A 13,857-nucleotide genomic window follows, 5' to 3' on the forward strand; every position below is an offset into this window, starting at 1 on the left:
TCACTATCAGCAAGGTGTCAACTCTGGGAACCCAAAGGAGCTGTTTAGCTCCTCTTGAGGGTAAAGTTTACACATCATAATGTTCATGTCTCAAAGCACCAAGTCTAGAGTCTTCCATGATTTGAGGGTGCTTTCTGAAGGCAGTAATGAATTGGGGCCCCAGGTCTGAGAGCTCCAGGCCACCCCTATATTTGGAGGAGCTGGAAGCTGTCCCCCCTCCCCACCAAATGAGCCACATAGCGGTTTGGTGCCCAAATGGCCAACATTATTATAAATATCAGGATAGCTGCAACATGATCCACCACACCCTGGGGAATCTTGCCTATATAAATTTTGATAGCTTGGGCAACTCTCTGGAACCACAAACTGCTGCTGCTGTCTCTCCACCACTAATCGAGGAAGGAAGTTCCAGAAGCACTATTAATCTTCTAGCCCCCAAATACCCAGCCAGAAAGCACTACAGGAATAATCTGCTGACCCAGAACACAATCACAAACACTCCCTTTCCCCAGGATCCCCAGTGTACTCACCCTCAATGGAGAATCTCTTCAGCTCTGCTGGCTTGCCTGCCTTTCTTTAGACAGGAACTGCCTCTTTTTTTGTCAAAACTCAACAAGCCAATTGAAATTTGTATTTATATGGGGTCTATGCTTTTGGGGCTCCTGGGGAGGGGTGGGGGACAGAGGACACTCAAACCTGCTGACAGAGGTCCCATGGAACACTTGCCAGCGATGTCACCATAAGCAAAGGACCATGGGCCAAGGCTTGAGGGTATAGAAGAGCATGGGCTCCTCTGGTTCAACCAGGGTAAAGACCATGGAATGATCCCCAGGAAGAAGACACCAGCAAAGGAACTCAACCACGGGTCACAGGCCATGTTACTGTACTGCTCAGCTTCTCTGTCACCATCAGCTGGTAAGGTCTGGACTGTCTAGCAGACTGGCTGTATATAATGGATTTGATCTTTCAATCTAAAAGATAACTCTGTATTTGTTCCCTACCTTGTGGGTCAGAGCAAACAACTTAAGGTTCTAACAGAACTCTAAATAAATGGGCTACCACCCAAAAAATCATCTTCTGGAAAACTATCCTCATCCAAAACATCTAGGGAAAGCCTATTACAAGGAAAGGAAAACAATGGAACGTATACCACTTGTATTAATATAACAGAAAACCTAATGAAAATTGTAAGAAGATCTTCAACCCCTATTTCTAGAGAATGAATTACTAAAAAGACATAAGAACATAAGAGTAGCCATACTGGGGTCTGACCAATGGTCCATCTAGCCCAGTATCATGTTTTCCAAACAGTGGCCAAGACAGGTCACAAGTACATGGCAGAAAACACAAATCGTGGCAACACTCCAAACTACAAATCCCAGTGCACGCAGTTGCTTCCCATGTCTGTCTCAATAGCAGACTATGGACTTTTCCTCCAGAAATTTGTCCAAACCTTTTTAAACCCAGATACACTAACCACTGTTACCACATCCTCCGGCAAAGAGTTCCAGAGCTTAACTATTCCTACTACCAATTGTAACCTTGTATCAACCACCTAACCAGAAACAGTCAGTTATAAGTTGTAAAATCCAAACAAAAGGAAAAAATGGCACAAATCCTGCAAGATATCACAATGAAAGTCATGTTTACACATATCACAGGACCTAATGGCTACTCACATGGGAAAGACATTAAAAATAAAAGGCCCACATTCATACTCCTTTATGAATATAAAATATATGATTCAATGCAAAAAAAAAAAAAAAAAAAAAAAGAGGGCTTCAACAATAAGCCAAAAACTGAGGATATGTATCAAATCTTCATAAGCAAGCTATTATAGAAACACACGGCAGCTCAGTGGGTGAGCATTTCACAAAGGAAGATTGCTCCCTTCGTGGCTTTACAGAAAAAGATGCTTAGAGGAAACTTCAGGAGCATACAGTTACAGAAAACTTTTGAAATTAGAAATAACACTGAGGGCCCTATGCAGAAAGCTGTCACAGATGGAAATGCAGTTGGCACGACACCTCTGCACAAAGCAGAAAAGGGTTTTGCACAGAAACTAATCCTGACCAAAACCTCAAATTAGACACCAGTGCAGAGCATATTAAACAACTGGTAATGAGGCTATTGGTTATTCTGTACTGATGCAGAGGAATATACAGAAGACTATGGTAAGAACAACGCAGTAATATGAATACTAGGTCTGAGGCGACGTAGAGTCTGAAAATTTAATGCCTGTTTTTCAAGCATTAACAGCACCCTCAACTTTTTAAGACAGAGCGGGAAGGAGATGGCTCTGTGCACATGCTTGAACAGGGGGAAAACAACACTATTTTGCATATAATACACAGGTATCGACATTACAAAAATTTCATATGCAGAGCAACATTCCAGCACATATGCAGATATGCAATTACTTTCTCTTGCTCAGATATGTGCAGTTCTAGCTGCCCCAAGCACAGAACCTTGTGCACATGCATCCGTTCTGCTATCCCTGATTAGTGGACAAGTTCTGCACGAATCAAATATGAATATAGATAGCTTACTGAATTGGCTCGCAGAACTGTGGCATCATGGCTGAGCACGTGATATCTAAAGTGAACACAATGCATGGCTTTAGCGCAAGCTTTTTTGCATCAGTCTAAGAGACTGGTTCAAAAGGACTCAAAACACTGGCTCTCTCACCAGTTATCAGATATATGGTCTCTGATGTGTAAAGTGTTACTGTCTCATCACCTGTCTATCCCCCCACCCCTTTCACTGAGCTTTACTAACATAAGCAGACAACCTAAAACCTAGATGGGTTTGAAAACTATTTAAACCCAACTGCATCATTTCTTTATTGACCTGATGGAGAAGGTAACTCTCTAAAGCTCAAAGAAAAGTTAATCCAATAACAATTATTCACCTGCAACTTGATTGTTGCCGTTATTTCCACAGAATTAAGAAACTAAAAGGCTTGACTGTGTAAGTCTCCACACCCTTTGTCAAAACAAACCCAAATTAGTTCATTTCCAAAACCTGCCCTAACAAAGCCTGTAAGTTAAATAGACCATTTGAGCCCAATCACAAGAGCTCAGCAGATTCAAATCTCCTGATGCAGATCAAGCTGTTTCCATTGTATGATATGAATGAGATGCAATGGTCTATACGTGCCAAACAGAGAGCTGCCAAAAGAACTCTGGTATAAAGTTACTGAAAGGTAGAGATTGGAGAAAGGCTATAAGAAAATTTCAGGGTATTTGAACGTCCCTTGGAACCAGGGCTGTGGAGTCGGTACAAAAATCCTTCGACTCCGACTCTTCAGTTTATGGTACCTCCGACTCTGACTCCGACTCCTCAGTTTTTAATATGTATTTTTTTTGCATGTTGACTGAAAGAGTGCAGCATGCAAGGCTGCATGTTAATGTTTGGGTTTAAAAGCTATGTCATTGTGACTTTATTTTATTTATTAAAGAAACTATAAATATTCATTAATCCTAAAGTTTAAACAAAAAAACACACATAAAAAAAACAAGGTTATGTTTATTGTTTTTTTTATCAAGTATAAAGTCATCATAGCAAGTATAAAAATCTGGAACCACCACATCCTTTGGAAATTCTAGAACAACATCCTTTGGAAATCAGAACAAAATCAAAGTTAACCTACATAAACCAAAAACATTTGGAAAACCTAAAACAACTTATATATTATTTAAACTTCGCATAGCTGTAGAATAGCTGTTAAACATAATCCAAAATTAACTAATATATTGTTCTTAGAAACAGATTTGCTTCTGCCAGATCCTCCTTCATAGAAGCCCTTAAATCTGATTTGATTATTTTCAGTGCTGAAAACAGTCTTTCAACACTGACTTGGGTGGGTGGCATTGCTGTTACGGTTCTAGCTGCATCACTGACAATCTCTGGATAAACAATGATGGCTTCTTCTATAGTCAGTTTTGATGAGCGGTCAAACTTTTCCACTTCTTTTAATCCTTTAAAATAACTCTTGCATGAATTTCTTTATATGGACAGGTTGCTTTTCCATGCTTAACCGACATTGCTTTGCTTTTGAAGCTTCCATTTTGTCCAAATAGGCTTGAAAATTCTCTTCATTTGAAGATGATGAACCTGAGTTACCATTACCACCAGTATTTATAGCTTTAGCTTCATCCAGTGGTTTATGAGTTTCAGGTAGCAACCCTTTCATGCGAACTGCTATGTCATAGAGTGCCTGTTTTCCTGTAGCAATTTGGTCACTGCTCAACAAAATTCGGCTCATTGGATCAACATAAATAGCAGCTAAGAGAATTTGATTATCCAGCAAGAGCTCCTCTCTTTTCCTCATTGAAGATACAATGCCATCAGCAATTAACCCCCCACTTTTGTTAAGGTTATATATCAAGCCCTTCCATTCCAAGAAGAATTTACCTGGTGTTAAATCTTCATATTGCAGCTTCTTGGTAACAGCAAAAGGGTAAGAAAGTAGCCTAATTCTGTAACTTGAGCCCACTGGTTTTCTTTTAATGAAACATTTACATTGTCCAGTTCTTCAAGAAAGTCTTTTAGTTCAAGCAAACGCTTTATCATCAAGTAAGTGCTTCCCCAGCGCGTTGCTTGATCCAAAATGGCTCCTTTTCCAGCACGTCTCTTCAGAATAGCATCTGTTTTAGGGATCCTGGCTGCAACAGCTACTTGCCTCAACTTGCTAATTAGTGTAGCCGAATGACGATCCTTCAATCCATCTCTTATTGCTAGTTCCAGAGTATGAACAGCACAACGCATATGTTGAATGGTAATAAGCTTAGATGCTTCTTCAGCAATATCATCCAAACTTTCACAGCTTTCTTGAATTGCAGAACTGTCATCTTCTGATATTTGTATGCTGCTTTCTTCATCAACTTCCTTCATTTTTTCAATTGTGCTTAACATATTTGAAGCATTATCAGTTACAATACATAGAATGTGTTCCTTTTTAATTTCAAAATCTTCTAAAACACCTTCCACTAACTTCTGCAGATACTCACTGGTATGATGTGCCTGAGTGTCCTTTACTCCTAATGTCCGGGTTATTGTTTTTTTGTTTTCATCAGCAAATCTAACATTAATTGCAAAATAATTGACTCCGTGACGTGTGCATGCATCCATTTTAATAAAGACAAAACGTCCCTTCAGACTTTTTCTTAGTTCTTCCTTCTTACATTTGGCCTCTTCAGGTATAAGTCTCCTTATACTTTCTCGTTCCAGAGAAACTCCAAGCTTTTTAGCCATTTCTCCATTTAAGCCTAAAAAGGCTGGTTGTGAAAAAAAAAAAGATAGTGGTATACTATTCTTTACTGCCATTTCAATGATGTGGTTTTTGAATTTTTCTGGTGTCATTGTTATAGTAACTTTGTCAGCTGTAAAAAATCTTGATAGTTGTGTCTGGCCTCCAGTAGATTTCTGATCTTTTATTGACCCTGAAGTAGATGGAATGTTTTCATTGCTATCTTTCTCAATCACAGCTTCTAACACTTTAGGATGGAAATGCTGCAAGTGTCTTTTTAAATTTGATGCTCTTGTAGGTGCATTTTTTTCATAACCACTGAAACTGCTAATTTTTGCATCACATGCTTTTTCACCATCATCATCTTCTATAATACATTGACATACATAATGTTTCCCATCTGTTGATATTGTAAAGTGTTCATAAACAGCAGACTTTGTCATGTTTCCTGACATTCTTTTTGCCATTGTGAATGGTGTGCCACTTCCACTAAAATATAAAGCTCTTCTTGCAGAGAGAGAGGAAGTTGGGTGGAGTCTCTCTGCTGCCTTTTTCTGTGTGTGCTGAATGATCTTCTCTTGGAGCTTAAGTTCTCTGTGGGGTCAGAGAGGAGGTGCTCTACAGCAGGTCAGTAAATACAAAGGGAGACTGAGCAGAGGGAAGCTCTCCAGCAAAATAGTTCAGCTGGACTTCACACTAGTGAAACAACTAGGTACTAAGCTTTATTCACAGCAGAGAAGTACTTTATTCAAATGTATGAGGAGTCGGAGTCGGTACATTTTTGCCGACTCCAACTCTGACTCAATGTACCCAAATTTGCTGCCGACTCAGACTCCACAGCCCTGCTTGGAACGGTCACGTCCATCCATTTGAAATAGAAATAGTTTGACAGTACCAAAATTAAGGAACCAAGGAATTTGAGAATGCAGCACTTGCATCCCTGAAGAGGTTTTGAAACAGGGATTCCTGTAGGACGTTTAAGGAGCAGGCGGTGTTGGAGCAAGGAAACAGAAGTTTTAGGTAAGTTATCGCCCATGTCTGGTGGTCTCCAATATGTCCGGTGCTCTGCTATTTTTGAAGTATATTTTGATATAATTCATTTTTTGCACGTTTTTGTTTTGAGCCAGCTTTAAGGGTTCCTTTACATAGTAACATAGTAAATGACGGCAGATAAAGACCTGTACAGTCCATCCAGTCTGCCCAACAAGATAAACTCATTTTACATGGTATGTGATACTTTATATGTATTCCCAAGTTTGATTTGTCCTTGCCTTTATCATTGTCCTTGCCTTTATCAGGGCACACACCGTAGAAGTCTGCCCAGTACTGTTCTTGTACTAAGTTCTGAAGCTAACATCAAAGCCCCTTAAAATTTACAGTCCAGCCCACCCCTATCTATTCAGTCACAATCAGGGCGCAGACCATAGAAGTCTGCCCAGCTCCCGTTTTGTTTCCCAATTAACGGCGTCGCCACCCAATCTCCGCTAAGATTCCACGGAACCATTCCTTCTAAACAGGATTCCTTTGTGTTTATCCCACGCATGTTTAAATTTCATTACCGTTTTCATCTCCTCCACCTCCCGCGAGAGGGCATTACACATATCCACCACCCTTCGTGAAAAAATACTTCCTGACATTACTCCTGAGTCTGCCCCCCTTCAACCTCAATTCATGTCCTCTAGTTCTACAGCCTTCCCGTCTCCGGAAAAGGTTCATTTGTGGATTAATACCTTTCAAATATTTGAACGTCTGTATCATGCCACCCCTGTTTCTCCTTTCCTCCAAGGTATACATATGTTCAGGTCAGCAAGTTTCTCCTCGTATGGCTTGCAACACAAATCCCATACCATTTTTGTAGCTTTTCTTTGCACCACTTCCAGTCTTTTTACATCTTTAGCAAGATACGGCCTCCAAAACTGAACACAATACTCCAAGTGAGGCCTCACCAACGACTTGTAGAGGAGCATCAACATCTCCTTTCTTCTGCTGGTTACACCCCCTCTCTACGCAGCCTAGCATCCTTCTGGCCATGGCCATCGCCTTGTCACATTGTTTCTTCACCTTCAGAGCCTCCGACACCAACACCCCAAGGTCTCTCTCCTGAGTCGAGCTTACTAATCGCTCCCCTCCTATCCGGTATCTCTCTTTTGGGTTTCCACACCCCAAGTACATCACTCCAACCCGCAGTGTGAAACTGCTGTCTACCCGCTTTTACATCATTGCACCCCCTGCCGCCACCTTTTCAACAATGTGGTTACCGCGCTAAACTGTTCCCGCTACTGGTCAGTCGAACAGTATTTAATTATGGAAGAATTTTGGGTATACTTATTTCAGAGTGTAGTGGATTTACGAAATGTTGACAGAGAAATAATCCCATAACATGCTATTGATTGATCACATTGCATTTGTTTCAGTATAACGTTCCCCGGAAGACGCCAGTGGGCGAAACATGCTCGCATGTAGGGAACCGAAGTAACCTTAGGAGAAACAAGCGCTGAGGACCAGGATACAGCATTCATTTTAAAGCACATTAAATCAAGGACTGGGATCTCAACAGGACTAACTCTCAGCAATCCCTGCAACCACCTCACATCAAGATAAGTAGCACGCCTGACATACAAGTATATACTACAATAACATATTGTGACAAACAACAAAGAGACAACATTTGACCCGGTTTAAACGTGACTGGATTGTAACTAATACTTTAGTGTATCGGGGATAGGAGAATAAACAGTCACAGAACTGATAATATTGAAAAGGTGGCGGCAGGGGGTACAATGATGTAAAAGCAGGTAGACAGCAGTTTCACACTGCGGGTTGGTTCAGCGCAAAATACCCAGTCACTGAGCACCATTAGCATATATCAAAAAAAAGAAAACAATTGTGTATCACAACACAAATAGTTTTTAGGTAGTTTTTTTAGTGTGTTAATATGATTTGTTTTTTTGGTAGAAATTAAATTTTAACTGCCAGACCCTCGACCATTCTTTTAACGATCGGAGATCCCTTCTCATCGTTTCTACTCCCTCAAGGGTTATATAGTCTCTATAAAGTTTTTCACACTCGTTCCTGAATATCTTAAAATTTGTAATTTTATATTAAGAGATAAAGTTTTGAAGGGTTTCAAGGCAAGGAGTACAAATGATTTACAGAATATGTGAGCAGTTGATACGGCTAAAAAGTGACGGCTATTGGAACAGCCTATACTGAATTCTCCTTTTGTTCCTCTTCTTTATTAGAATTGGTATGATAATATATATTTGGGAGTGTGAAATCCTTTTTTGAGTGTCCTATATACTCATAGGGCTTGCCCATTGTTTATTTTTGTATTTGGGAGTGTCTCTTCCTTGGGATTCTACAACTGAAAGTGATCAAAAATTAGCAGCGGTGGGTTAAGGAAACTGCTGAGGAAGGTCATTGTGAGGATTAAGCTAATAATAAAGAAAAACCATATGATGTGTAGCATACCGTTCCCAAACCTACTCAAGAAGATATTGCACACAAGAGGAAGATGGTCAGATTTGACCGTTTGGTCTCAACGATATGTGATGTGAAACACAGCACATCACTCCTAACACCTACAGTAACTACGGTGGTGGCAGTAGAGTTATGTTGTGGATTTGGTCTATTGGACCATTCGTCTTCCATTTATATTTGTCATTCTAAGAATCATTATTACTTCTTTTCCCTTCACCTGTAGGTCCTTAGGTATAGTAAATATTGGAAGGCATCCTTCATATTTTTCAGTTTCTCTCTGGAAAAATTTACCTTAGTTCTAAAGGATTGGATCCTTTTTTTATATTTTTTAAATAATTTAGGAAGAAATTGAAAACACACCTTTTAAAGAAGTACTTGAATGTGTAGAATTATAACTTAATAGCAGTGTTTTTGCTTTTAATGATATCTTAACCCATTTTTATTATGGGTATGTTACTTTGTAAACCACTTAGGACCGGAAGGATCTAGCGATCTAGAAATGTTTGGATTAGATTAGATTGGCAAGAACAAGAGGATTGTAAAGACTGAAAAAAAAATATGGTGTGAAGTCAGGAAAACCTATTACGAATCTGCCACAGACTTTGAATGGGGGAGAATATTCACTTTTCAGCAGGACAATAATCTTAAGCACAGAACAAAAGCAACAATAGAGTAACTCCACAAGAACAAAGTCAATGCCTGAGTTGGCTACAAAGTTAAGACTTGAACTCAACAGAAAATCTATGGCAAGAACTAAAGCAGGGGATAGGATTTGATATACCGCCTTTCTGTGGTTACAATCAAAGCAGTTTACATATTATACACAGGTACTTATTTTGTACTTCGGACAACGAAGGGTTAAAGGAGTTACCCAGAATCACAAGGAGCTACAGTGGGAACTGAACCCAGTTCCCCAGGCTGTCAGGCCACTCCTCTAGAAACAATCCCCACACAACCTGAGAGAGCTCGAGTCGTTCTGCTAAGAACGGGTGAGAACTGTACCATACCACTGTGCAAACTTGACAAACGTATCCAAAATGACTCATGGCTATTACTGCTGCAAAGAGGGCTTCTACCAAATATTCAATCAAGGTGTGAAGACTTGTGCAATCAATTTTTGGTTTCTCATTCTTTATTATTTTTGTGAATTTCAGTTAATAGTTTTTCCGTACTGAAAGTTTAGAGCATGCTGTGAAAGCTACTTTAATGTATTCCAATTTTTTTAACAAGACACAAGAATATAAAAAATGTAGATAGGGGTGAAGAATTTGCAAGGCACTGTATAAATAATGGCCAAGGCATGATTGTTCTGAACAGATTCTGATAAAGTTTATGAGCTTATGCTATAAAGAAATTTGTTAGTGAAGGTTAATGCAAAAAAAAAAAAAAAAAAAAAAAAACGGTCATTGCTTACTGATCAGTTTACAGAGCAACGACTGGCACTACACCACATTGCGGTAATCAAGTTTTCTGCCTATGCTAAGGAAGAGGAACAAAAATGCGACCATCACTGCTGGTGGGAGGTTGGCACTGAAGGACTACCCTCAAGTTCTTGGCAAGTGAGCGTGCTGATAATTAAATGTCAAGGAGGCACATAGTTACTATTAGGAGGAGAAAACATACTTATTCCAACAATCCACGTCTGCAACAGAAAAATGGCAAATATTATACTCTAACTACATTTCTCTCTGCATTTATTTCTAATGGCATCAGCTGTATGACAGTAGCCCAGCCATGAACATGGTCCAAGTTGGACCAAACAGTATCTACCTTACAGTACAAACATTTAGCATATCAGAAAACAGACATGAGGAAAATAAAATGCATTTACTTCTGTATTCGTTTCTCTATGACTGGTCGTACAGCACTAATCCAGTCATCTTGATTGCAAGCACCTATTAAAAGAAATAGAAAATAAATAGACATTGCCAAACCAGTAAACACAAGTAAACACAAAGACCAATAATGAAATGAGAAACAATACAACTTAATAAAAAGACAGTAGCCAGAGGAAATGAATCCAGTATATTTCAACTGAGCGGTTAAGAAGCAGACCTTCACATTAAAAAGAAATGGGGAGATACTTGATTCCTTAACAAGGCTGGTGAAGTCTGAAGTATCTTTAAAATCTACTTTGCTGGTATTTTGCAATTAACAGTAATGTTCTCCAATTTTAACAAATCTAAAATTTCAAATCACTTAAATGCTATGCTAACCTGAACTATGACAATTCCATTTGTGAGGAACAATTTTATATTTAGAAATGGTTTTAGTCTAAAGAGAATTTAGTTTACAGCATTCCATAAAAACAGAGTACAGCAAATCTACAATAAACCAAAATTATAAACCTTCACCTCCCCAGGGACAAAGACAGGGGAGCAATGTAAAACACCTCCAATTAAAAAAAAAATCCCTTCCACACCAAAAATACCTTTGTCCTCATCCTGTCTCCCAAATTGAGACTGGATCTTCCTGGAGCCTACATGAAACAAGTAAAAGCAGTAACAGCAGAAATCTAGTACCTATACTGAAACAAATGTTTATCCTATCATGTGTTATTAAAAACATACTTGATTTTTTATTATTAAAAAAAAAATCTACCCCATGCCACCTACAATTCTGGGTGGCTTATAACACACGTATATTTAAATAAAAAACAAATACATACAAAACACACAAAAAAACTAATAATTAAAAAGTCCAATATCTGAAAGCCTCAAAGGCTTTTTTTTTTTAATTTAAAAAATCTACCCCGTACCATCTACAATCCTGGGTGGCTTACAACCAACACATATTGAAACAAAAACACACAAATACATACAAAACATAAGAAAAATTAATAAATAAAAAAAACTCCAATATCTGAAAGCCTCAAAGGCTTTTTCAAAAGAGAAAGCTTGCTGAAACAAGTGGGGAAAGAATGCAGAGCATAGCACATGGACATCTTTCCACCATGTCTAGAGAAGAGGGGAGGGGGGTTGGTTGAATGTAGAGACCTGCACAGGAACAGGGTTTGCGGGAAAGCCACAGAACCTGCAGGGTTCCCATGGGGACGGAGGAAGTTCCTGCGAGGTTCCCGTGGAAATGTAAGCTGCACCTGCGCCAGCCTCTCACCTACCAATTTCTTGAGTGCTGTCTCTTCATCCTCCTCGCTTTAATAGTGCAGATGTGGAGAGTCTTCCGTTAAGGAGGTAGTAGAGACACAAATGTTGAAGGAATTCAAAAAGGCGTGGGATGAACACAGAGGATCTCTGATTAGAATTTATTTATTTATTTATTGCATTTGTATCCCACATTTTCCCACCTATTTGCAGGCTCAATGTGGCTTACAGAGTATGGTTATGACATAGTCATTTCGTGATAACAGGTACAATTCTTAATGTTTGAAGATTAGGTAAGGGAAGATAGACGGAAGGTGTTAGGTAGGATATAGGTGAAATGTAATAAGTGTGTGGATTGTTGAGGTAGTTTCGTAGGCTATGTGTTTTCTTTGTAGGTCTTTTGGAAGAGATGAGACTTCAGAGATTTGCGGAAGTTAGCTATTTCGTCAGTAGCTTTCAGGTCTGTAGCATTCCACAGCTGCGTGCTCAAGTAGGAGAAAGTGGTGGCGTGTATCAGCTTGTATTTTAGTCCTTTACAACTGGGGAAGTGCAGATTGAGAAATTTGCAGAATGATCTTACAGCGTTTATGGGAGGTAAGTCCACAAGGTTTAACATGTAGATTGGGGTGTCTGCATGAATGATTTTGTGTACAATCGTGCAGATCTTGAATGTCATGCGTTCTTTGAGTGGGAGCCAATGAAGGTATAAAAAACCTAAACTTAAATGGCTGCATGTGTGTGAATGTGTTGAGTGATTTAGATGGTGACTCCAGTTGTGATGAACTAGGGCCGATACCGGGCAGACTTGCATGGTCTGTCTCTCATATATGGCAATCTGATTTAGGATGGGCTGAAAGGGCTTAGAACGCAAAAAGATCATCACGCACATTCCTCAATCTCCACTATCCTAATTGTAAAGGGCTAAAATACAAATCCACATACAGGACCAGTTTCTCATACATCTGCACGCAGCTATGGAACGCACTACCGAAGGCCATAAAAACAATACAAGACCTAATCATCTTCCGAAGGCTACTGAAAACAGATCTTTTCAAGAAAGCATACCATAAACATCCATCTTAAACACCAAATAATAACACTATACACGATCTATATAAAACCGAACTCCAATCACATGACTGATTAACCTCTTTGCTATGAACAATCAAGCATTACCACTTTAAACCTTATATCGAATAGGGTCTCTCTATAGTCGATGACCTAATGTATGTTACAATCTAATTCATTACTTCGGAACCTTCATGCAATACCATAACGTATTCTTCTTTACCATGTATGTATGCACATGGCATATATACATACCATGATCTGTTCCATATATGTTATATTCCATGTATGTTCCTTGTATGTTACCATGTATGTTTGCACCTTAACGCAATACCATTTGTAATTCTGTTACCCGGAAATGGCAACCACCATTACGGCAAATGTAAGCCACATTGAGCCTGCAAATTGGTGGGAAAATGTGGGATACAAATGCTACAAATAAATAAATAAACAAACTTCACTGGCTGGAACATGACGACAGTGCTGGATAGACTTTTACGGTCTGTGTCCCGCAAATGAGATGTTGAATAGGCTCAAGTGGGCTTTAACAGCAACTCTAGCAGTTGGAACATAAGGATAGGGTGGGGTGGACTTATATGGTCTATGTCCCAGAAACACCAAAGAAAAACCATAATCAATCATCACGTTCATTGTTGATTTAATCATGAATTAATAAGGAGTGTGACTATTGGGCAGACTGGATGGACCATTCAAGTCTTTATCTGCTGTCACTTACTATGTTACTAATAATCCTCTCTGCTCCTGGGCTGATGCACAGACCTCAGCTCTGACACAAACATCAGGTGTCACATAACGTACTGGCACATGCATGTGGCGACCTCTCAGCACACAGTACCAGTGGATCAGAAACAAGTCTTATATGTGCACACCACAGAGTTCCAAGTTCCAACTTTCGTTCCTTCCTTGCCTGCAGTGCTGCAGCTCGAACCCAGAGAT

At 39.4% G+C, this 13,857-nt stretch overlaps 1 protein-coding gene across 2 annotated transcripts in view; it reads right to left on the reverse strand.

The window, feature by feature from the left end:
- UCHL5 (ubiquitin C-terminal hydrolase L5) overlaps positions 1 to 13,857 on the reverse strand; it is a 132,478-nt gene that overhangs the window by 53,163 nt on the left and 65,458 nt on the right. Inside the window, exon 7 of one of the 2 annotated variants that reach the window (XM_030205678.1) lies at positions 10,563 to 10,626. The exons of the other annotated variant lie outside the window; for it this stretch is intronic. Coding sequence (XP_030061538.1) covers positions 10,563 to 10,626 — 64 coding nt within the window. The remainder of the gene's footprint in view (positions 1 to 10,562; positions 10,627 to 13,857) is intronic. 2 annotated transcript variants of the gene reach the window in all.

Source organism: Microcaecilia unicolor, chromosome 6 (genome assembly GCF_901765095.1).
Source record: "Microcaecilia unicolor chromosome 6, aMicUni1.1, whole genome shotgun sequence".
NCBI classification, from domain to species: Eukaryota; Metazoa; Chordata; class Amphibia; order Gymnophiona; family Siphonopidae; genus Microcaecilia; species Microcaecilia unicolor.